The 22354-nt window shown below is 42.8% G+C and overlaps 1 protein-coding gene across 1 annotated transcript in view; it reads left to right on the top strand.

Annotated features, from left to right (window-relative positions):
• LOC146035967 (cytochrome P450 2F2-like) overlaps positions 1 to 22354 on the top strand; it is a 51545-nt gene that overhangs the window by 4475 nt on the left and 24716 nt on the right. Inside the window, exons 2-4 of the mRNA XM_083159695.1 lie at positions 4021 to 4197; positions 5665 to 5827; positions 15906 to 16055. Of these exons, the coding sequence (XP_083015821.1) occupies positions 4021 to 4197; positions 5665 to 5827; positions 15906 to 16055 (490 nt within the window). The remainder of the gene's footprint in view (positions 1 to 4020; positions 4198 to 5664; positions 5828 to 15905; positions 16056 to 22354) is intronic.

The raw sequence follows: 22354 nt of genomic DNA, 5'->3' as shown, positions 1-22354 counted from the left end.
CTCGACCGCACCAACCAGAATAAGGGCCAATGTGTGGCGAGCGCAGCGAGTCACCGAGCCCGAAGTGTGGCGAGCGGATGCGGATAACTTCACATGTATTCCGCGTCCCCTCTCGGGGTTCGCTGCGCTCACCACGCTTCTGGCTCGGTGGTTCGCTGCGCTTGCCACACTATATAACATCAACTCCATGCCGACGTGGATAGTGGGGGTATGAAAAGGTCGGGAGGACACCACGTCCGCTCGCCACGCTTCGGGATGGCGTGGATGGTGGAATAAACAAGGATGACAGCTGTTACGTCGACTGGTGTCATTGTGAACAGGTTTAATAGTGTTTTTCACACTGCACCCCTATGTACCCCTATACCCGACTAAAATTAAGACGCTGTAAGGGTCTAACTTTAGATGCACCCTTGTTAGCGGTTTGCGGAGCATCTAAATTTAGAGGCTAAAGCTCTAAATGCACAGTATGCTGGTGCTGTACTTAGATTTTAGACTATATAAAAACCTCCACAATGTTTTCCTGTTGCCAGCAGACATTCATTATTGTACCGCTCTCCAACCCTTTGGCGGTCAAACTGTCTTCTGTAGCAGCCAAATATTTAAAATCAGTCCAGAGCATCTGCTACCACTTTCCTGCATAGTTAAGTCTAGGGTAGCCAATCCCAGGATCATGATTGGCGGGATCCTGGGATTTGGCCTCATAATGTCTGGCATTTCAATCCCAGGATTGGAGTATCCAATTCCGGGATTAGATTGCTTATGCGCAGTCTAATGCTGGGAAGTGTCTGAGCACCCACTCAGAAGCTACCCAACTGTTCCCGTCCCCAGCGTGTGGCTATGCGCAGCATGATTTGGTCATAGGTCATGCTGCGCAGGACGCCATAACCTTCCGCCTCCCAACGGCATACAAGGTCCTCCTCCTGGTGGCTCGGCCACAACGCTGCCACCTGCCCCACTCCTCCCAATAAGTTAATGTGGGGGGCATTTTTCTTTTTGATATGTCAATCCCAGGATCGAGCATTTGTCAATCCCGATTCCCGGGTTACAAAAAATGCCTCGAGATTGGCATCTCTAGTTAAGTCGCTTGGCCTTGTTTCCATTTAGAAGGTATTGCTTTTTAGCTGCAATTCTTCCGTGAAGACCACTTCTGGCCAGACTTCTCAGAGTATTAGATAGGTCTACCTGGGTACCACCTGCTTCTTATAGTTCTGAGCTGATGGCACTGTTGAACATCTTCCCTGATTTCAAATAGACATTAGCATCTTTCATCTGATGCAATTCCTTGGCCTTCCATTGCGTTTATGGCCCTCAATGTTGCCCGTTTCTTTGTGTTTCTTCAAACAAGTTTGAATAGCACATATTGAAACTCCAATCTGCTTTGAAATCCTTGCCTGGGAGAGACCTTGCTGATGCAGTATAACTACCTTGTGTCTTGCCCTGTTGCTCAGTCTTGCCATGGTACATGTCCTGTGACAAAAACTGTCTTCCACAACCTCACCTTTGTAGCAGAGTTTTGATGTTCCTCGTCCAGTTTCAAGTCTCCTAAACAGCTATTTCAGTTACAACTGGTTCAACCTACACATGAAAATGATGATCATTAGCAAGGTGTGAATGTGTCCCCAAAAACATCCCTTTAATTGGTTAATCATGCACCAGACTATAATCCTACAAAATTCCTGACTTGTAAGTGTACTTAGAAGAATTGATGCTATTTTCAAGGCAATGGATGGTCGCACCAAATATTGATTTGATTTGTTTACTATTCATTCACTTAGCCTTTTGTTAATTGATAAAAATAAACTACAGTATTAACGCTTCTATATTTGAACTTTGCAGGATTTTTCCTTGCCTGCTAAAAACATTTGCACAGTATTGTGCATATGTAAAACTATAGTATCAGATTTTATTTAATAAAAGAGAATACATGATGAATACAGTATATTGCCAATTAAAATGTACAAGACCGGATTGAACACTGTAGCTGATAAAGCCCCCTTAGAAGAGGGGGAAGTATTAGGGGAAAACTATCTGAGGGTAGTCCTGCTGCTATACAACCCAGGGGTCTCAACAACCCATACAGTCATTTTTTGGTTACCACTGTTGATTCCTTGGAAGCCGCTCAAGATGCCCAACCAGGAAATCTCTGTCCTACTAATGAGACCCCTGGGCTCTTCCCATAACCTAAATGCTGATGACATGCCTCCATTTGGAAAAATGGAGCCTTTAGGTTGTGGGATGCCCCCCTCCCCATATTCCCTTGCTGTAGCTGATAGAAATATCCATTGTTTATTGAAATAATTTGATCTTATATTACGTTTAAGTAATTAGCACCAATATAACAGATTCCTAGGATTAAATAACATTATTTAATAAAAAATAAATAATGGGTAATACTTTATGATTGAAGTGACCATATGTGGATGATTATAGTAAGGACAGTATTGGGCAGCCTTGGCCTCTGGGCAGTATCAAGGGTCAGACAAATAATAAGTGTACACTTATTTGTCAGTGAATAAAACAATACTTTGATGTTAGAACCGCGATATGCTGAAGAGTTTGCAGATGTTGCAACATTTTCCTGGCACCCTGCACAATAACATGACTCCAAGTGATGACTACATCACTCGCTGTTTCTAATATGAGGTCAGGTTACATTTTTCTGTCATTACTGATTTTATTCTTAACTGTTTACAAACATGGAGTTGTCAATAGAATCAGGGGCATATCTAGAACTTTGTGGGCCCCATAGCAAAATTTTGAAAGGCCCCCCACACACACAGCCTTTGTCATTACATTGCCCCTTAGGGGAAGGACAGAGTGGAGTGAAAGTAAAAGAGGGTGTCAGGGGGAGAGAAAGAGGAGCGATAGTAGGAGGAGAGAGAGAACGGGTTTTCATGGATAAAGTAGGAATGAGAGAAAGAGAGAAGCAAGCAAGAGGGAGAGAGAGGGATATGAAGCAAGCAGGATAGACACTCCTTACATAACAGGACAGTGGTTGAGGCATAGACTGATAGGGAGGAGCATGGATGGACGGGGCATCGGTGGACAAACGGACGGACAGAGCACCACATGGGGGAATAGATGGACATTGGCAGAATTAAAGACAGATGGACAGACAGAACACCATATGTGGGAACACCATAGACGGACAGATGGAGGAAAGCCGAGAGAGGCATAGACAGAGAGAACCACATGGGGGTATTGAGGGACGGACAGGAGTGGGCATGGGTGGATGGATGGACAAACAGAGCTCGGCCTGTATGTCCACAGCTTTACAGGGGCAGCCTGTGTATGTTCTACCCATTAACACTCCACTTAAAATGGTGCATGGTACAGTACAGTAAAATATTTCCTATTTACAGTTAAATATCAGTCTGACAATACAGTAACATACTTCACAACTTCTTGTTGGACATAAGCTTGCAATAATGGTGCTTGCCTGAAATTAGGTGGCGTGGCCTTATGATCAGGGGGAGTGGACTATGATCATGTAGCTTCCTGTAAGGCCACGCCCCTGATTTTGCTGGTGTGGTGACACTGCCAGCGCTCTATGCTCATGCCCCTGTTCCTCTCCCCCAAATGAATAAACACTGTGCACATGCAGATCAGCGAGGGACAGAGGGTCTCCCAACTACCCCCACTGCTGGACGCTGCAGAAGGCGTGACAGTCGCAAAATTCATGACAAAAAGTTCCCGCAAAAATTGGGACAGTTGTTAGGCACAGTATGTAGTAACATGTGCCCGCTAACATGTGTCACTCCAAGGCACATGCCTAATGGGAAATTCCCCCCTGGTTGATTATTATTAGGAGGTATTGCGTGGTTGCCTTTGGCTCAGTTTCCTCACGTCTAGCTTATTAGGGCAAACATCACCATAACAATACATACTGTACATTTAGTTTCGGTAGAGTGGCTGATCCGTCTGAGCTGCGTTTTAATGTATGTCCCCCCTCTCAGCATGCTATCTGTTCTAGTGGTCTCACTAAGAACATAAGAATGACCTTCTGTTCTCTGTTGGCAGATGGATCTCTACTCACTATGTACAGTGCTCCTGGTGCTCCTCATCACCTGCTTCTTGGCTAAATACGGGAGGATGCTGTTGGACAGATCCAAACTTCCCCCTGGACCAACTCCTTTTCCCATCATCGGAACCCTGTACAAGATGGACATTGGCAATATTGTGCAGTCACTACTGAAGGTAAGTCATTGACACTTGCTGTGGTAGGAGAAACAATGCATTTTTTCCTCCTACACAGATAGGCACTGTACACAGATAGGCACTGTACACAGATAGGCACTGTACACAGATAGGCATTTGTACACAGATACACATTTGTACACATTCTGGTTCAATTGCAAAACAGCAGTATTTCGCTGCTTTGCCAACAAACTAACGCCGCCTGCAGGAATGCCTAGTGATGTCAGCTGCCCACCCCTGGAAGGCAGGAAGTTGCCCCCCGTTCGTATGGGAGTACCCAGCGTTTTCCAGGAGAAATGTGTTTTTGCAGGTAGTACTATTATTTCCTGATGTCTCTGATTGATAAATGTAATGCTTTGCGTTCGTAATAAAAATAGAGATGACAGTTTCTACTGGTGTTAAAGCAGTTTTAGAGTAGTATATCTAGCAAATTATACTAGCAAATTTAACACATGTGAGTAAATCTCTCTTTTATATCTATAAAGTGATGAAATTCAGTTATCTTGGATAATATGTCAATAATGTCTCATCATCATTGTTAAATTCAAAAAACAGGTTTCAAAACTGATCATGTAATATTAGCAGTCATTTCATTTAAAATCTATACACTTTAATATGTCCATCTATGGGCTGGATGCCCATTCTGCAGATGCAATTCTGCAATCAAAACACATATTGGTGTATACCAATGAATGGCGATCCATTGGGTATCTTTAAAATACAGCATATAAAAGATCCACGACTCAACAATTATTTACTCCAGATATTATCAATGCAGATTATAAAACAATGGCCTTTGTATTATACTGCTAAAATGTAACCAGCATAGGAGGGGGGCTGCGCTCTGAGGTCTCTGTCTCCATTCCCCACCCGATGACCAGTGTCCTGGAACCTGTAAAACGCAGTTGACAAGTGTTGCACCCTGTGCATTTGTCAAAGTTGGCTTTTATGGGCTGCACTGACTGGAGCCCATAGATGCCGGCTAGGCTGCACAATCAGGAAGGGATCGGCTTCCTACAGGAAGCCAGATTTCTGCTTATAGCAGCCTGGACTGGCAGTCCCAGAGGGAGAAAACACCTTCCATTCAGACTGCCTTTACTTAGTGTGACTGTTAGGTAGAACTGACAATAGGCAGCCAGTGCCAGCCACAGTGAAGCCAATGCCATCTGGCTTTATTGAGGCTGAGCAGGGTGGTGGATTTTACTGGGGGGAGGGAGGCCGTGGCACTTAGCTAAAATCCGCCATTAAATATAACTCATTCTGCTGAGATGGACTTGAGGCCAAACAGCCCTCAACTGTAACGAAAGTGCAATAGATTCATTAATTCAGCCTACGCTTACACTCTATTTGTTTACAAATTAGCCTTTTTATCACAAAACAAAAAAATTTAAAGAATTTGTCAAATTAGTGGCATTGTGCAAAACCACTAAATAACATTATACTTATTATATTACTTTGTACTTGTAGCTAAATAAAACCTATGGAGACATATTCACTGTATATGAAGGGAACCGTGTGTGTGTGGTGCTGTGCGGATATCAAGCTATAAAGGAGACTCTGATTGACAAGGCAGAAGAATTCAGTGGCCGAGCGTATTATGCCTCGTTCTTTGATTTTACCAAAGGAGATGGTAAGTAACTGACCCAACAGCACATCTAGGGAATGTGGGGTTCTCCTTAGTTCTATCTCTGTGTTTCCCATTGTGCCCAGATCAGCTTGTCTAATGTGCCAATATTGGCCTCTCAGTTAAATAAGTAGACTGTAGGTCTTCTACTCAACAGAAAAAAAGAAAGTAATATATGGGTGCACTTATGTTATCCTTTATCACAGTATTAATTTAAAAATTAACTTTTATTAAGGTCTAGAAAAAATAGGTGGGTACTTATGTAATATCTGGACTCCCGTTTTTCTTATGAGACCGTGGCCCCTTGCGGGGCTCGCTGCGCTCACCACGCTTCGGGCACGGTGGCTCGCTGCGCTCGCCACACTATATAAAATCAACTCCATGCGTAGTTGGATAGTAGGGGTATGAAAAAATGGGGTGCATTTAACATGGGAGTCCAGATAATACATAAGTACCAATAGGTGAAATATTTAAAACATAGTCAACAGGTGTGAAAAAGAAATGAAAGTACGTGAGTTAAAACAAGACAGGCCACTGTTCTCATGCAGTCCTGTATTCACAGGGTTAAATGTGTCCCTGTGTTCTCAAATATGATCCCCCTGTTTTTATTTTTAGAAAGTGAGGCTTTATTTTGTAATTACTGTCACAGTCTCACTGTTCTATAATTGTTTCTTTAGTGTAAGTTGATACATGTATCCATTATTTTCTATATCTCACTTGTCACAATACTTATTTGACATGTATCAGAATCGCTTTTCAAGGCAATGTCCTATGAAAATTAATTTGATCTGTAATATGATAACTTCCACTGTCTCCAAGAAATTATAGGAGCCTAGGCATAGCCCCGCATTTCATAATAAATGTAAAACACATCCATAAACAGCTGAATAGCGATTCTGATTGACTGATGTCAAATAAGTATTGTTACAAGTGAGATATAGAAAATAATGGATACATGTATCAACTTAATTAAAGAAACAATTATAGAACAGTGAGGCTGTGTAAAAGAACCATACACTGTGACAGTAATTACAAAATAAAGCCTCACTTTCTAAAAATAAAAACTGGGGGATCATATTTGAGCACACAGGGACCCATTTAACCCTGTGAATACAGGACTGCATGAGAACAGTGGCCTGTCTTGTTTTAACTCACATACTTTCATTTCTTTTTCACACCTATTGACTATGTTTTAAAATTTCACCTATTTTATCTAGACCTTAACCCCTTCACGACATTTGACGTATATATACGTCATGGCCGGGAAGTACTTCCCGACACATGACGTATATATACGTCATGACTTTAAACTGTCACTGCGTCTCGAGACGCAGTGACAGAGGGACGATGTCTGCTGTCCCTGACAGCAGACATGTCCCTGCATGCCCAGGGGGGGCTGCGATGTCGCCCCCCCGTCGGCGATCGCTGTGATTGGCTGTTCAGTGTGAACAGCCATTCACAGCGTTTTCCTGTGTTACCAGCGAATCAGACGCTTGGTAACACAGGTGTCAATCACCGCCGGGCGTCAGGGGGCATGAGGGGGTCATCGGTGACGATGACACCTCACCCCACCCTCACCCCACCTGCCCCCAAGGCTGTGATTGGTCCGTGGGACCCACGGACCAATCACAGCCAAGGCGCAACATTTAAACTAACGGTGACTGCGCTGCAGACGCCATTCCGGTCTGGAGTAGCGTGCAGAGCGGTCACCGTGCCTATCTGCCGTGATACTGACCTGATCCTTGCTAATACTTACCTGATCCTTGCAAATACCTTACCTGATCACTTGATCACTGCTTGTAGCGTGCTGGACGCTTCCTGGATCTGACTTCCTGAGACTTCCTGCTGCTGCTGCAGTGTGATAGAGAGATAGAGAGATAGAGAGAGAGATAGAGAGAGATAGAGAGATAGTGACAGAGAGAGCTATATTTTGTGTCTGCTACCCCCCCTTTTTGGGGGTGCAGGGTTTTTTTATATATAAATAACTGTCGCTGCTGCTGCAGTGTCATAGTGATAGATAGTGATAGATAGTGAGAGATAGTGATAGATAGTAATAGATAGTGAGAGATAGAGAGATTTGTGTCTGCTACCCCCCCTTTTTTGGGGGTGCAGGTTTTTTTTTTATATATATAACTGTCAGTGCTGCTGCTGCAGTGTCATAGTGATAGATAGTGATAGATAGTGAGAGATAGAGAGATAGAGAGAGATAGTGACAGAGAGTGATAGAGAGTGTATATTTTGTGTCTGCTACCCCCCCTTTTTGGGGGTGCAGGTTTTTTTTTATACATATAACTGTCAGTGCTGCTGCTGCAGTGTGATAGATAGTGATAGATAGTGATAGATAGTGAGAGATAGAGAGAGATAGTGACAGAGAGTGATAGAGAGTGTATATTTTGTGTCTGCTACCCCCGCCTTTTGTGCTGATCACTATATCTGAGGTGATCAGCAACTTTTTGGGGGTGCAGAGGTTTTTTTTTTTTATATATACCTGTCAGTTGCTGCCAGTTGCACCAAAGGTTGTGCACCTGCTGCCCCTCACTGGTAATCAGTGTCGCATCACTGATCACCTTTTTTTTTTTTTTGTGGGTGCTGTGTGGTCTTTTTTAAATTTTTTTTTTACACACACTGTGATTTTGTGGGTGTCCTGTGGCCACTGTGCGCTGATCAGTGACGTACATCACTGATCAGCTTTTTCGGCACAGGGTTGATCTATTTTTTTTTTTTTTGATCAAATTCCTGTTGCCTTTGAGCGCTGTTCAGTGACAGACGTTACTGACCAACATCTGTGCTCAATTTTTGGCGCAGGACCTTTTTTTTTGTTTTTTTAACCCCTTCAATTTTTTTTTTTTTAACCCCTTCAATTTTTTTTTTTTTAACCCCTTCATTTTTTTTTTTTTGTATAAAGTATTTTTTTTGTTCTGCACTACATACACACAACACACTACATACCCCCCGGGTTGAAATAAAGTTTGTACCCCCCCCTACACTATACACGTGTTGAAACATTTCACTACCAGTAACACAAAAATAAAAATGTCATCCCAAATGTCATCCCAAATGTCATCCCAGTCATCCAGAAGAATGTATTCAGTGGAGGAGGCATATGCCATGCTTGCCTCTGATTCTGACACAGCCAGTGAGGCAAGCGGGGAATTTGAAGGATTCGTCTTAAGCTCCTCTTCCTCCTCTGGTGATGAGGGACCCCCTCAAAGACGCCCCCGTAGAGCAGCTGAGACCCCCCCCCCAATAATTGATCTCGTATGGACCCCACCACCAGACAATTTTGAGCCCCAGGTTCCTGAGTTTTTGGCCATGCCAGGAATCCAATTTGATTCCACAGGTCTCAGAGAAATTGACTTTTTCAAATTATTTTTCTCTGATGATTTTATAAATTTAATGGTGGACCAAACTAATTTATATGCCCAGCAGTTTATTGCTCAAAACCCCACGTCATCATTTGCTAGGTGGACCCCTGTAGATGCAGTAGAGATGATGACGTTTTGGGGTCTGGTGTTTCATATGGGCATAGTAAAAAAGCCACAAATTAGGCAATATTGGAGTACAGATGTTCTGTACAGCACCCCATTTTACCGTATGGCCATGACTCGGACTCGTTTTGAGGCAATCCATAAATTTATACATTACACCGATAATGCACAGTGCCCACCCAGAGATGATCCCACCTTTGACCGGCTATTCAAAGTCAGGCCGGTCATTGATCATTTCAGTGCCAAATTTGCAGAGCTATACATCCCTGAAAAATTTATTTGTATTGACGAGTCCCTTATACATTTTAAAGGAAGGGTTAAATTCCGTCAGTACCTTCCCAGTAAGAGGGCAAGGTATGGCATAAAAATGTATAAGCTGTGTGAAAGCACCACAGGGTACACCCACAAGTTTAGGGTATATGAAGGGAAGGATTCAAGAATTGAACCGCCAGAATGCCCCCCCTCCCTCGTAGGTGTTAGTGGCAAAATTGTCTGGGATTTAATGCACCCCTTCCTGGATAAGGGTTATCACCTCTATGTGGATAACTTTTACACCAGCATCCCCCTGTTTAAGGCCCTTGGTTCAAGAGGTACAGCAGCTTGCGGTACTGTGCGCAAGAACCAAAGAGGCCTCCCCAAAACGCACATTGCCCAAGTAATGAGAAGGGGTGAAAGCAGGGGAATATGCACCGAAAATATGTTGTTGGTCAAATATAAGGACAAGAGGGATGTCCTTATACTGACAACAATTCATGGAGACAGTACCACCTCCATCCCTGTACGAGGTACCAGTACCCACACCTCAAAACCAAATTGTATCCTAGATTACAATAAGTACATGGGCGGAGTGGATCTTTCAGATCAGGTACTGAAGCCGTACAGTGCCCTGCGGAAAACAAATATCTGGTACAAGAAGCTGGCCGTGTATATCATCCAGATGGCACTGTAAAACGCTTACGTGCTATTCCGTTCTACCGGCCAGAGGGGGACATTTATGCACTTTCAAGAGGAAGTCATAAAGGGCCTAATATTTGGGAACCAGCAGGCAGAGGGCCCCAGTACTTCTAGTACTGGCCCCCGTATTGTACCAGGGCAGCATTTTCCCAACGAAATCCCCTCCACTGCAAGAAAGGGCAGGACACAAAAAAGGTGCAAAGTTTGCTATAAAAAGGGAATAAGAAAGGAAACTATTTTCCACTGTGAAACTTGCCCCGACAAACCCGGCCTATGTATAAAGGAGTGTTTCAAAATATACCACACATCGATGGATTATTAGGTTCATCATTTCACCGTGCATCGGGGGTCTTGCTAATGCCACATAGCACCCACCATTCATTCCACCAGAATCTGAGCTGCAAAATCCAAAAATCACTCCTTCCCTTCTGAGTCCTGCCATGCACCCAACTGGTATTTTTTGGTCACATGTGAGGCATTGCCGTACTCTGGAGAAATGGGGGCACAGATTTTGGGGTGCTTTGTCTCCTTCATTCCTTGTGAAAATGAAAAATTTTGAGCCAGAAGTACATTTTTGTGTAAAAAAATGTAATTTTTCATTTTCACAGCCCAGTTGTACCAAAATTGGTGAAACCCCTGGGGGTTTGAAATGTACACTATACCCCTAGATGAATTCCCTGAGGGGTGTAGTTTGCAAAATGGGGTCACTTGTGGGGGGGTTCCACTGTATTGGTAATGCAACATAGCACCCACCATTCATTCCACCAAAATCTGTGCTGCCAAATCCAAAAATCACTCCTTCCCTTCTGAGTCCTGCCATGCGCCCAACTGGTATTTTTTGGTCACATGTGAGGCATTGCCGTACTCGGGAGAAATTGGGGCACAGATTTTGGGGTGCTTTGTCTCCTTCATTCCTTGTGAAAATGAAAAATTTTGAGCCAGAACTGCATTTTTGTGTAAAAAAATGTAATTTTTCATTTTCACAGCCCAGTTGTACCAAAATTGGTGAAACCCCTGGGGGTTTGAAATGTACACTATACCCCTAGATGAATTCCCTGAGGGGTGTAGTTTGCAAAATGGGGTCACTTGTGGGGGGGTTCCACTGTATTGGTAATGCAACATAGCACCCACCATTCATTCCACCAAAATCTGTGCTGCCAAATCCAAAAATCACTCCTTCCCTTCTGAGTCCTGCCATGCGCCCAACTGGTATTTTTTGGTCACATGTGAGGCATTGCCGTACTCGGGAGAAATTGGGGCACAGATTTTGGGGTGCTTTGTCTCCTTCATTCCTTGTGAAAATGAAAAATTTTGAGCCAGAACTGCATTTTTGTGTAAAAAAATGTAATTTTTCATTTTCACTGCCCAGTTGTATCAAAATTGGTGAAACCACTGGGGGTTTGAAATGTACACTATACCCCTAGATGAATTCCCTGAGGGGTGTACTTTGCAAAATGGGGTGACTTGTGGGGGGGTTCCACTGTATTGGTGCTTTGGGAGTCTTGCTAATGCAACATGGCACCCACCATTCATTCCACCAAAATCTGTGCTGCCAAATCCAAAAATCACTCCTTCCCTTCTGAGTCCTGCCATGCGCCCAACTGGTATTTTTTGGTCACATGTGAGGCATTGCCGTACTCGGGAGAAATTGGGGCACAGATTTTGGGGTGCTTTGTCTCCTTCATTCCTTGTGAAAATGAAAAATTTTGAGCCAGAACTGCATTTTTGTGTAAAAAAATGTAATTTTTCATTTTCACTGCCCAGTTGTATCAAAATTGGTGAAACCCCTGGGGGTTTGAAATGTACACTATACCCCTAGATGAATTCCCTGAGGGGTGTACTTTGCAAAATGGGGTGACTTGTGGGGGGGTTCCACTCTATTGGTGCTTTGGGAGTCTTGCTAATGCAACATGGCACCCACCATTCATTCCACCAAAATCTGTGCTGCCAAATCCAAAAATCACTCCTTCCCTTCTGAGTCCTGCCATGCGCCCAACTGGTATTTTTTGGTCACATGTGAGGCATTGCCGTACTCGGGAGAAATTGGGGCACAGATTTTGGGGTGCTTTGTCTCCTTCATTCCTTGTGAAAATGAAAAATTTTGAGCCAGAACTGCATTTTTGTGTAAAAAAATGTAATTTTTCATTTTCACTGCCCAGTTGTATCAAAATTGGTGAAACCCCTGGGGGTTTGAAATGTACACTATACCCCTAGATGAATTCCCTGAGGGGTGTACTTTGCAAAATGGGGTGACTTGTGGAGGGGTTCCACTGTATTGGTGCTTTGGGAGTCTTGCTAATGCAACATGGCACCCACCATTCATTCCACCAAAATCTGTGCTGCCAAATCCAAAAATCACTCCTTCCCTTCTGAGTCCTGCCATGCGCCCCACTGGTATTTTTTGGTCACATGTGAGGCATTGCCGTACTCGGGAGAAATTGGGGCACAGATTTTGGGGTGCTTTGTCTCCTTCATTCCTTGTGAAAATGAAAAATTTTGAGCCAGAACTGCATGTTTGTGTAAAAAAATGTAATTTTCCATTTTCACATCCCAGTTGTACCAAAATTGGTGAAACCCCTGGGGGTTTGAAATGTACACTATACCCCTAGATGAATTCCCTGAGGGGTGTACTTTGCAAAATGGGGTGACTTGTGGGGGGGTTCCACTGTATTGGTGCTTTGGGAGTCTTGCTAATGCAACATGGCACCCACCATTCATTCCACCAAAATCTGTGCTGCCAAATCCAAAAATCACTCCTTCCCTTCTGAGTCCTGCCATGCGCCCCACTGGTATTTTTTGGTCACATGTGAGGCATTGCCGTACTCGGGAGAAATTGGGGCACAGATTTTGGGGTGCTTTGTCTCCTTCATTCCTTGTGAAAATGAAAAATTTTGAGCCAGAACTGCATGTTTGTGTGAAAAAATTTAATTTTCCATTTTCACATCCCAGTTGTACCAAAATTGGTGAAACCCCTGGGGGTTTGAAATGTACACTATACCCCTAGATGAATTCCCTGAGGGGTGTACTTTGCAAAATGGGGTGACTTGTGGGGGGGTTCCACTGTATTGGTGCTTTGGGAGTCTTGCTAATGCAACATGGCACCCACCATTCATTCCACCAAAATCTGTGCTGCCAAATCCAAAAATCACTCCTTCCCTTCTGAGTCCTGCCATGCGCCCCACTGGTATTTTTTGGTCACATGTGAGGCATTGCCGTACTCGGGAGAAATTGGGGCACAGATTTTGGGGTGCTTTGTCTCCTTCATTCCTTGTGAAAATGAAAAATTTTGAGCCAGAACTGCATGTTTGTGTAAAAAAATGTAATTTTCCATTTTCACATCCCAGTTGTACCAAAATTGGTGAAACCCCTGGGGGTTTGAAATGTACACTATACCCCTAGATGAATTCCCTGAGGGGTGTACTTTGCAAAATGGGGTGACTTGTGGGGGGGTTCCACTGTATTGGTGCAACATAGCACCCACCATTCATTCCACCAAAATCTGTGCTGCAAAATCCAAAAATCACTCCTTCCCTTCTGAGTCCTGCCATGCACCCAACTGGTATTTTTTGGTCACATGTGAGGCATTGCCGTACTCGGGAGAAATTGGGGCACAGATTTTGGGGTGCTTTGTCTCCTTCATTCCTTGTGAAAATGAAAAATTTTGAGCCAGAACTGCATGTTTGTGTAAAAAAATGTAATTTTCCATTTTCACATCCCAGTTGTATCAAAATTGGTGAAACCCCTGGGGGTTTGAAATGTACACTATACCCCTAGATGAATTCCCTGAGGGGTGTACTTTGCAAAATGGGGTGACTTGTGGGGGGGTTCCACTGTATTGGTGCTTTGGGAGTCTTGCTAATGCAACATGGCACCCACCATTCATTCCACCAAAATCTGTGCTGCCAAATCCAAAAATCACTCCTTCCCTTCTGAGTCCTGCTATGCGCCCCACTGGTATTTTTTGGTCACATGTGAGGCATTGCCGTACTCGGGAGAAATTGGGGCACAGATTTTGGGGTGCTTTGTCTCCTTCATTCCTTGTGAAAATGAAAAATTTTGAGCCAGAACTGCATGTTTGTGTAAAAAAATGTAATTTTCCATTTTCACATCCCAGTTGTACCAAAATTGGTGAAACCCCTGGGGGTTTGAAATGTACACTATACCCCTAGATGAATTCCCTGAGGGGTGTAGATTGCAAAATGGGGTGACTTGTGGGGAAGGTTCCTAACTTTTAGCACTTATGGTGCCTAGAAACCTACATGGTGCCTAAAAAAAAATCTCATAAAAAGGAGGCTCCAAAATCAAGTAGGTGCTCCTTCTATTATGAAGCCTGTGGTTTGGTCAACGTGCACACTAGGGCCACATATAGGATATTTTTGAAAACACAAGAATTGGGGGAATCAATTTTTAGTCACATTTCTCTAGTAAAATCTACTGTATTTGTTAGAAAAATGTATTAAAATTGAAACTCTGCAAAAAAAAAGAAATTTTGAAATTTCACCTACACTTTGTTTTAATTCCTGTGAAACACCTAAAGGGTTAACAAACTTCCAAAATGCTGTTTTGAATACTGTGAGGGGTGCAGTTTTTGAAATGGCATCATTTATGGGGGTGTCTCACATACAAGTCCCTCAAAGTCACATCAGAACTGAACTGGTCCCTAAAAAAATCAGTGTTTGAAATTTTCTTGAAAATTTGAGAATTTGCTAGTCATATTTGAAGCCTCCTAGTGTCCAAAAAAATGAAAAGGGGGTTGAAATAATGATGGCAACATAAAGTAGACATATGGTCTATGTTAGTTATTAACTATTTTGAGTGGTATGATTATTTGTCTCACAAGCAGAAAATTTAACATTTTGCATATTGCTAAATTTTCCATTTTTTCACGATATTTTGGTATTTTTCACAAAAAAACACAGACTGTATCGACCAAAATTTACCACTAACTTGAAGTACAATGTGTCACGAGAAAACAATCTCAAAATCACTGGGATAAGTAAAAGCAAAAAAAAGTTATCCCCACTTAAGTGAGACATGTCAGATTTGAAAAAAAGGGCTCTGTCATGAAGGCACAAACTGGCTCTGTCATGAAGGGGTTAATAAAAGTTAATTTTTAAATTAATACTGTGATAAAGGATAACATAAGTGCACCCATATATTACTTTTTTTTTTTTTGTGGAGTAGTGGAATTTGTTTAAAGTATTGGGTAGCACCTCTCAAGTTTGTAATTTGGGCATTAATCCCTGATGAAATATGAAATAAGAGAGAACTAATTTCTACATACAAAAATCATTTAAACTGGTGCGGGAATTTCTTCTGTATGTGAGACTGTAGGTCTTCATTAATTGTATGGACAATAAAATATTTGGAGAAGAAACTGAAACGTACGACACCGCAATGGTCTCAGTAATGAAAAGGGGGTTATAGCAGATTAGAATATAAACTACAGGATCCAATATGCACGGAAACGTGCAAACACCTCCCATTTGACCAGTTTTCATCTGCTTTATTGGTCCGATCCGTCCGAATTGGATGAAAACAGGCCAAAATGGACCTGGGTATGGGCACCTTAATATCCCTATAATATCAGTTAGTTGGTGTATTACCCCATAGATAATCTACTATCTTATTTTATCCTGTAGAGATGATATTCAGTAATGGTGAGAAGTGGAAAGAATTAAGAAACTTTTCCGTGTTAACACTGAGTAACTTCGGGATGGGGAAACGCAGCATTGAGGAGCGGATAACGGAGGAGGCGGAGCATCTCACTGATTATCTGAGAAAAGCAAATGGTAATGTACATAGACACCGAACTCTATAAAGAGGATCGATTATTGGATGTAACTCTTTGAGTGCCAAGTGAATCTATCAAAATTGGTGAGAAAATTGGCAAGCAAAATTTTTATTCATCATAATGACCTGTGATGGTTACCGGTACCTTACATAGGAAATATAATTTTTTTTTTTACAAAACATTTTTAATTTGAATTTACATATCAAATGTGAGCGACCTTGGCATTTTTAGCGGATATTTTGCGCATCTCTCACAGAGATGTTGGCACACAAAGGGTTGTTTATTGAATATCAGAGGATGTACAGTCAGAACCAACAAAGAACAATGTGAATATCTATTTCACCTATAACAAAATATAACGTAAATAAATAAATTAAATTAAGCAATATGTCAGGAATGATACTAAGTTCAAATATTCACCAAAATGGAAGCAAAAGAGAATAAAAACCACAAGTATAGCTATAGATGCTGTATGGGGAGTGTGTAAATCTCCCAAATAAAATGGATAAAAAAATAAAAATATATACAGCGCTTGGGTTTGACTGAATAATCGACACTACCAGATTTAAAAATTCCCGTACATTTATTAAACAATATAATAGACATATAAAATAAATAAAGTATCTTAAAAAATATTAGAGAATTCACAAAAAACAGCCATTACGCTAACAAAAATATTATTCATACATATACATATATATATATATATATATATATATATATATATATATATATATATATTTTTTTTTTAGAGAATTCTCTAATATTTTTTTATATACTGTACTTTAATTATTTTATTTTATAGGTCTATTATATTGTTTAATAAATGTATGTGAATTTTTAAATGTGATAGTGTTGATTATTCAGTCAAACCAAAGCGCTGTATATATTTTTCTCAAATGTGCACCAATACCATTAAAATCACAATATAACAACATAAAATAAACACTAACAAGTGATAATAGCAGGATAAAACTCTAACAACTGACTAAACAGCATAAAAGGCAAAACTGCTTATTAGTGCACATCTCTTACAGAGTACAAGGAGCGCTCTGGTCCCCACTGCTCACCAGCCCCACTTAGTGCTCCAATACCCTGGAGAGATATACGCTCCTGCTCTGTGCTGTCTGGACCAGTGTCCTCCTCCTCTTTGCACTGTAAATCCTCTTCCGGGTGCAGGAGGAGTGCCCACCCCGCAGCAGCACCTGGCCGGGTAAGGGAGGGAAGCCGCCGGGACCCGCTGCACATCCCCGGCCAGATCGCAAAGGGCAGCTCTTAACACAAGAGCTGTCTTTTGCCATAATTATCACATATGTTAGTGCATATGCGATAATTATGTCTGTGGTAGCCGGCTATGTGCAGCCGTGGATATTAGAGAATTCTGCCCTCTAACTGCCACTTTGGGCCTGATTCAGACCTGCTAGCTAGGCTGCATATATTCGCTGCCTAGCAAGCAGGTAAATGGTAGCCTGCCAAATGCACACCCCCTTCCCGCCACTCCCAAACCAACACCCTACCATGTGATTGGATGCGTGTGCTTACACATCCACTCGCTATAAGTGTTGCTTTGGCACTGGAAAAAAAATATGGATCTCACCACTGGAGGTTATCGCAAGGAACTCTATTGTTAGCGTCCTGTTGTCCTCAGAATTGTGCGGATGGAAGTGTGGTAGCAGCCCCGATGGCAAATGTCCACTGGGGGAAGTTCGATGGACTTGGAAAGGATTTGAAATGTACACTATGTGTCGGATGTCCTCACTAGAAGGCGGTGGTTGGAGATGATAGCAGCCAGATGTAATAAATGGTGGATTAGAGGTGCCAGACCATGGGCGGAGATGCGCTTAGTAAGGAGTCCTTCACCGACGCATTTAGCTAACTTTTTAAAGGAGTAATTTGGTCTGTCAAGTGGCCTCTAGTGGTCAGGGGGGAACTTTACCTCAGAGAGGTGAGGAATAATTTGCCTTTTATATACATAGATTAAAATTATTATTATAAATATAAATATATTTTAACGTTATATTAAGGGTTAAATATTTAATAATTACATTATGGGGCCCAAAACCATTGATTGACAATGAAGCCATAGTTCGATGTTTCAATGCCATATAGGCATTATTATCAAGACAGGTGGGTCACAGCATGATCAAACAACCCCCCCCGGTATTATACAGCTGGAGCTGGGGCTCAGGACACACTGATAAGCTATGATAGCGCTGTCTTGTTAGCTTTTTATTTTCTCACACTAGCGCAGGAGGATCACTGTCTCCTCACAGAGGGCACGCTGTCCTCACAGACAGGGAGTGCATGGGCAGTAGTAGCACAACGCCTACTACTACAAGTGGCCAATCAGCCCCCCCGCTGTAGGGACAGGTGCAGAGCATACCATATTAACAGCCATAGCAACACAGCTGGGCTCGCTGATGTCACGTCTGCTGAATTCAGATATCTGGGTCGTGACTAAACGTTGTGGGGCTGCGGGCGGCAAGACACACAGGATAAGACACTGTGTAAGTTTTTACGGTTTGTATCACTGTATCCTGATGAAGGGGAAACTCTCCCAGAAACGTTGATGCGTTTAATACACAAGTGATTTATAATACACAAGTAATTTAAACAAGACTCAGAGCGCTGCCTCTTTATTGGCTACATATTGCATGGGTAGCAACACCCTAAGGAGGGCACCTGAGCCACATATCCCCACGGGGTGTTCTGGAGTGTGGAAGCAGGAGTTGGAGTATATACTGTGTATATATATATATATATATATATATATTGTAATACCCATTCATATATATATAAGTAAAAGAGAATTGTACAAATGGTTAATGTTGTACTAGTAAGATGTATACAAATATAGTAGAAATGTAGTAGTGGATTAAATTGCCTTGGACTTTATTGGAGGACATAAAATAGTTGTGTGTGAGGAAGAGACTGCAGGTGTATATGCCTCCTCACCGAGAAAATACTGGAAGGGTTAATATAACCCAAATGGATTAACATAATCCAAAAGGACTAGTAGGATCCTTTTGCTGGAGATTGATATATGCCTAAGAGAGAATTTCTCTAATAAAGGAGCTAAATGCAGAGTAAACGGGAACATCCCTTACTACTGGACAAATGGAATAGTCTACTCTAGGGCAGATCTTGGCAGACTGTACCATTATCCCTGTTATTGGGGGAGAAACTTAAAAGTGATTATTGTATGCCCACCTATGGGTTAAATAAAGTTGGGGTGCGCGTGTGCCCTGGGGAGCAGTTGCCCGCTCAAATGGAATGCATATAAGGGAGAGCAGGGAGAGTTGTTGAGAGTGCCTGAGGAGATTACTGACTGCAGAGCTACGCAGCGGGCAGGGCGGACAGCGGTGCTGGGTGAGAGAAAGGTGGTGTACCTGAAACTGGTCCCGCTATCCAGACGCTGAAGACAGGCGGCGGGGCTCCGGCAGCTGCAATACCAGACCGCACCGAGAGTTTGGAGCTGGGCGGGTCTCACCTCTGTAACCGCTGAGCGGCATCGATAGGCAGCGGCAGTCCTGGTGTCTAACTGTGGGCAGAGTCCGGCGGCCAGCGTCAGAGGTGGACGGCACCATCAACAGGAGGGAGTGAGCCTCGTCAGTGAAAGGGGCGGGCCGCATCGTTACAGGGGCGGCGCCATTACAGGCAGCAGCAGCTCCGGTGCCATTTCAGGTGAAAAGCCGATCCGTGCTGACCAAGGCGGCACCAGAGGGAGTGGTGAGTCTTATGCTGTCCCTGACTCGCCTAGAACCCGGCCACATATAACAGAACAGAAATCAGCCATATCCCTGCTCAGACAAACCCCAGCTAATTACACAGTGTAGTGCAGCTCCAGACCCTCCTATCCTCCCAAACTGGGAGGAGGAATTCCCAGCCTAATACACTGAGCCAGCGTAACTCATACAGAAAAGTACAGGGAGACAGGGATTGCCAGAGACAGTAATGCATTCTGCAGCCTATACACTTCCCTTAAAGCCTAAGGATGTACTAAAGTAGAAAGATCCCTACCATCTTCCATCAGCCCATTTAGTAGAGTGAGGAAGTCACAGCCCTTTCTACCTCAGGTGGGAGTGACATTCAGTATATCTGGAAGCAAAGTTCGCAGCAAGTACAGTGTTAACTACAGTCTCTATACCAGGACAAGAATTCAGTCTACTATACTCAGTCACCTTTCTTACTTGAGCTCCTTATAGATAATAATTATTTGGTACAATATTGCTGAGGAAACTGACTACACAGAGTAGCTGAAGTGTTATGCAATGGTTAATTAATTCTGTCCAGAATACCTATGGGAAAGCAGTCAGCAGAAAGTCATGCTTAACATCTAAGTGGATACAAAAGGTCAATCTACACAAGTTACTGTAACATCTTTAATTTCTCTTCAGGGATTACAAATACATTGTTTCCAATCTATACTTCAGGGAGACAAAGCTGATATATCCTAACCCAGGGCGGGATGTTATAACATCCGCGGCCCCCCTTCGCCGGACATCGCATTTTTAATAACGGCATATGCTATAACATATGCCGTTATTCATGCAAGGGACAGCTCTTGCGGTAAGAGCTGTCCCTTGCGATGCGGTGCCGGCGCTGGACTTCCGGGTCTGTGACCCGGGAGTCCATCTGCGCATGCGCAGACCCCGGCGCCGGCCGCAGGGCACGCTGGGAGGGATCCGTGACGGATCCCTCAAACAGCGCTGCGGTAAGAAGCCCATAGGCTTCTGCAGGGATTCGCCAGCTTTAGCTGGCGATTCCCTCCGCAGCGCTGACACTGCGGAGGCGCCATATAGCATATAGAAATGCGGTAGAAACCCCGAAAACGGGGTTTTTACCGCATTTCTGCTATATAGCATCCCGCCCCCAGTGAGAAACTGCAATCATTAAACCAAAGGAAGCAACCTAGAGAAGTTTTTTCATTTTAACAGAGGGAACAGATTGTTAACTTCTTTCCATATTCCTTGGCAGCCTATTACTAGAGAGAGGATTATAAATTCTTGAGAAAGTTTCCTTCCACTATTTATTCTCCACCCCCTCACCTTACAGGACTCAGGTGGGGAATTTAGTTTCCACTATTCATTAGCAACCCCTTACCTTACAGGACTCAGGAGGGGGATTTTAACAGCTAAGAATCTATTAGAGAACATTATTTAGAACTACTACAAAATAACCAAAGCGCTTAAGGGTTTCTGTTATTCTATTGTGTACACTGGGTAAAATCCATATTATTGCGCAATAATAATTTATGGTCATTTCTCTAACCTTTATTGTTGGTTGGGGTGGTGGTAAGCAAACATTTAAATTGAAAAAATACTATTTGGTATGTAATCAAATGTGTTATTGGTCATGTACTACTAATGTATAATTTTTGCAGTTAAAGGAGATGTTACTGATGTCGGAGTGATTTGGACTAAAAATTCTTCAGTTCCAGTAAAATAAAGCATTGTTGTGGTGTTTTGCCAGTTTTTTAACCTGTATGTGCTGTGTGGAATTTCAAAGGTACATATGCATAATATTATTGTGATGTAGATAACGTTATTTTTACTGCTAATTCCAAGGGCGGCTCCCCAAGCACGCCCTATTGAAATATACATACCTATATTTCTATACTTATCTTTTAACACCAAAGCTTGGGGTGGAGGCACCTAAACTGATTACATATACGCAGTGTTGAAGACAGCGTTACATATTGGAGGCACTGCTGAGATCCAGCTGCGGCAATGGAAAGCGTCAGCAAACACGATATACAGAGGTGGAGTCAAGATCATGGACTGGATATGGAATGCAGCTTTGGGATTGAGGGTTCTTTTGATGACATGTCTGATGAAGAAATATTGACGGGAGTGGATAAAATAAATGGGTTAAAGAGACCCAAGTTAATTGATAAACAGACCGGAGATACGGGGGAAGTGATTACAGTATTGATCACCAATTTAAATAAGTTGGACCGAAACTTGATCCCCGCCCATATTATAATATCACAACTACCTGAAAGGCGGTGGAAGCTACTATGGCCCGATGTTCCCATTGAATATCAGCGAGAGATAACTGTAGACCATGTAGGAAGTGCCACTGGAGATGGATTACGGAATAAGGAACCTAACTCTGAGATAAATAGTACCAGGGAGCAGGTGCTGGAGCCCCCGGTAGATGCTATGATGGATAGAGTTGTTAGTCAGATGGAAAGATGGCACTATGAAGGTGGATATCGAAGATTACGAATTTTTTCTGGGATATTTCCGATACCTACTGGAGAGGAGGGATATGAGGCTTGGAGAGAGGCTGCTA

This window comes from Crinia signifera, chromosome 9 (assembly GCF_055691185.1).
Source record: "Crinia signifera chromosome 9, ASM5569118v1, whole genome shotgun sequence".
Classification (NCBI taxonomy): Eukaryota; Metazoa; Chordata; class Amphibia; order Anura; family Myobatrachidae; genus Crinia; species Crinia signifera.
The sequence above is the reverse complement of the archived record's forward strand: the minus strand, read 5'-3'. Positions and strand labels throughout refer to the sequence as shown.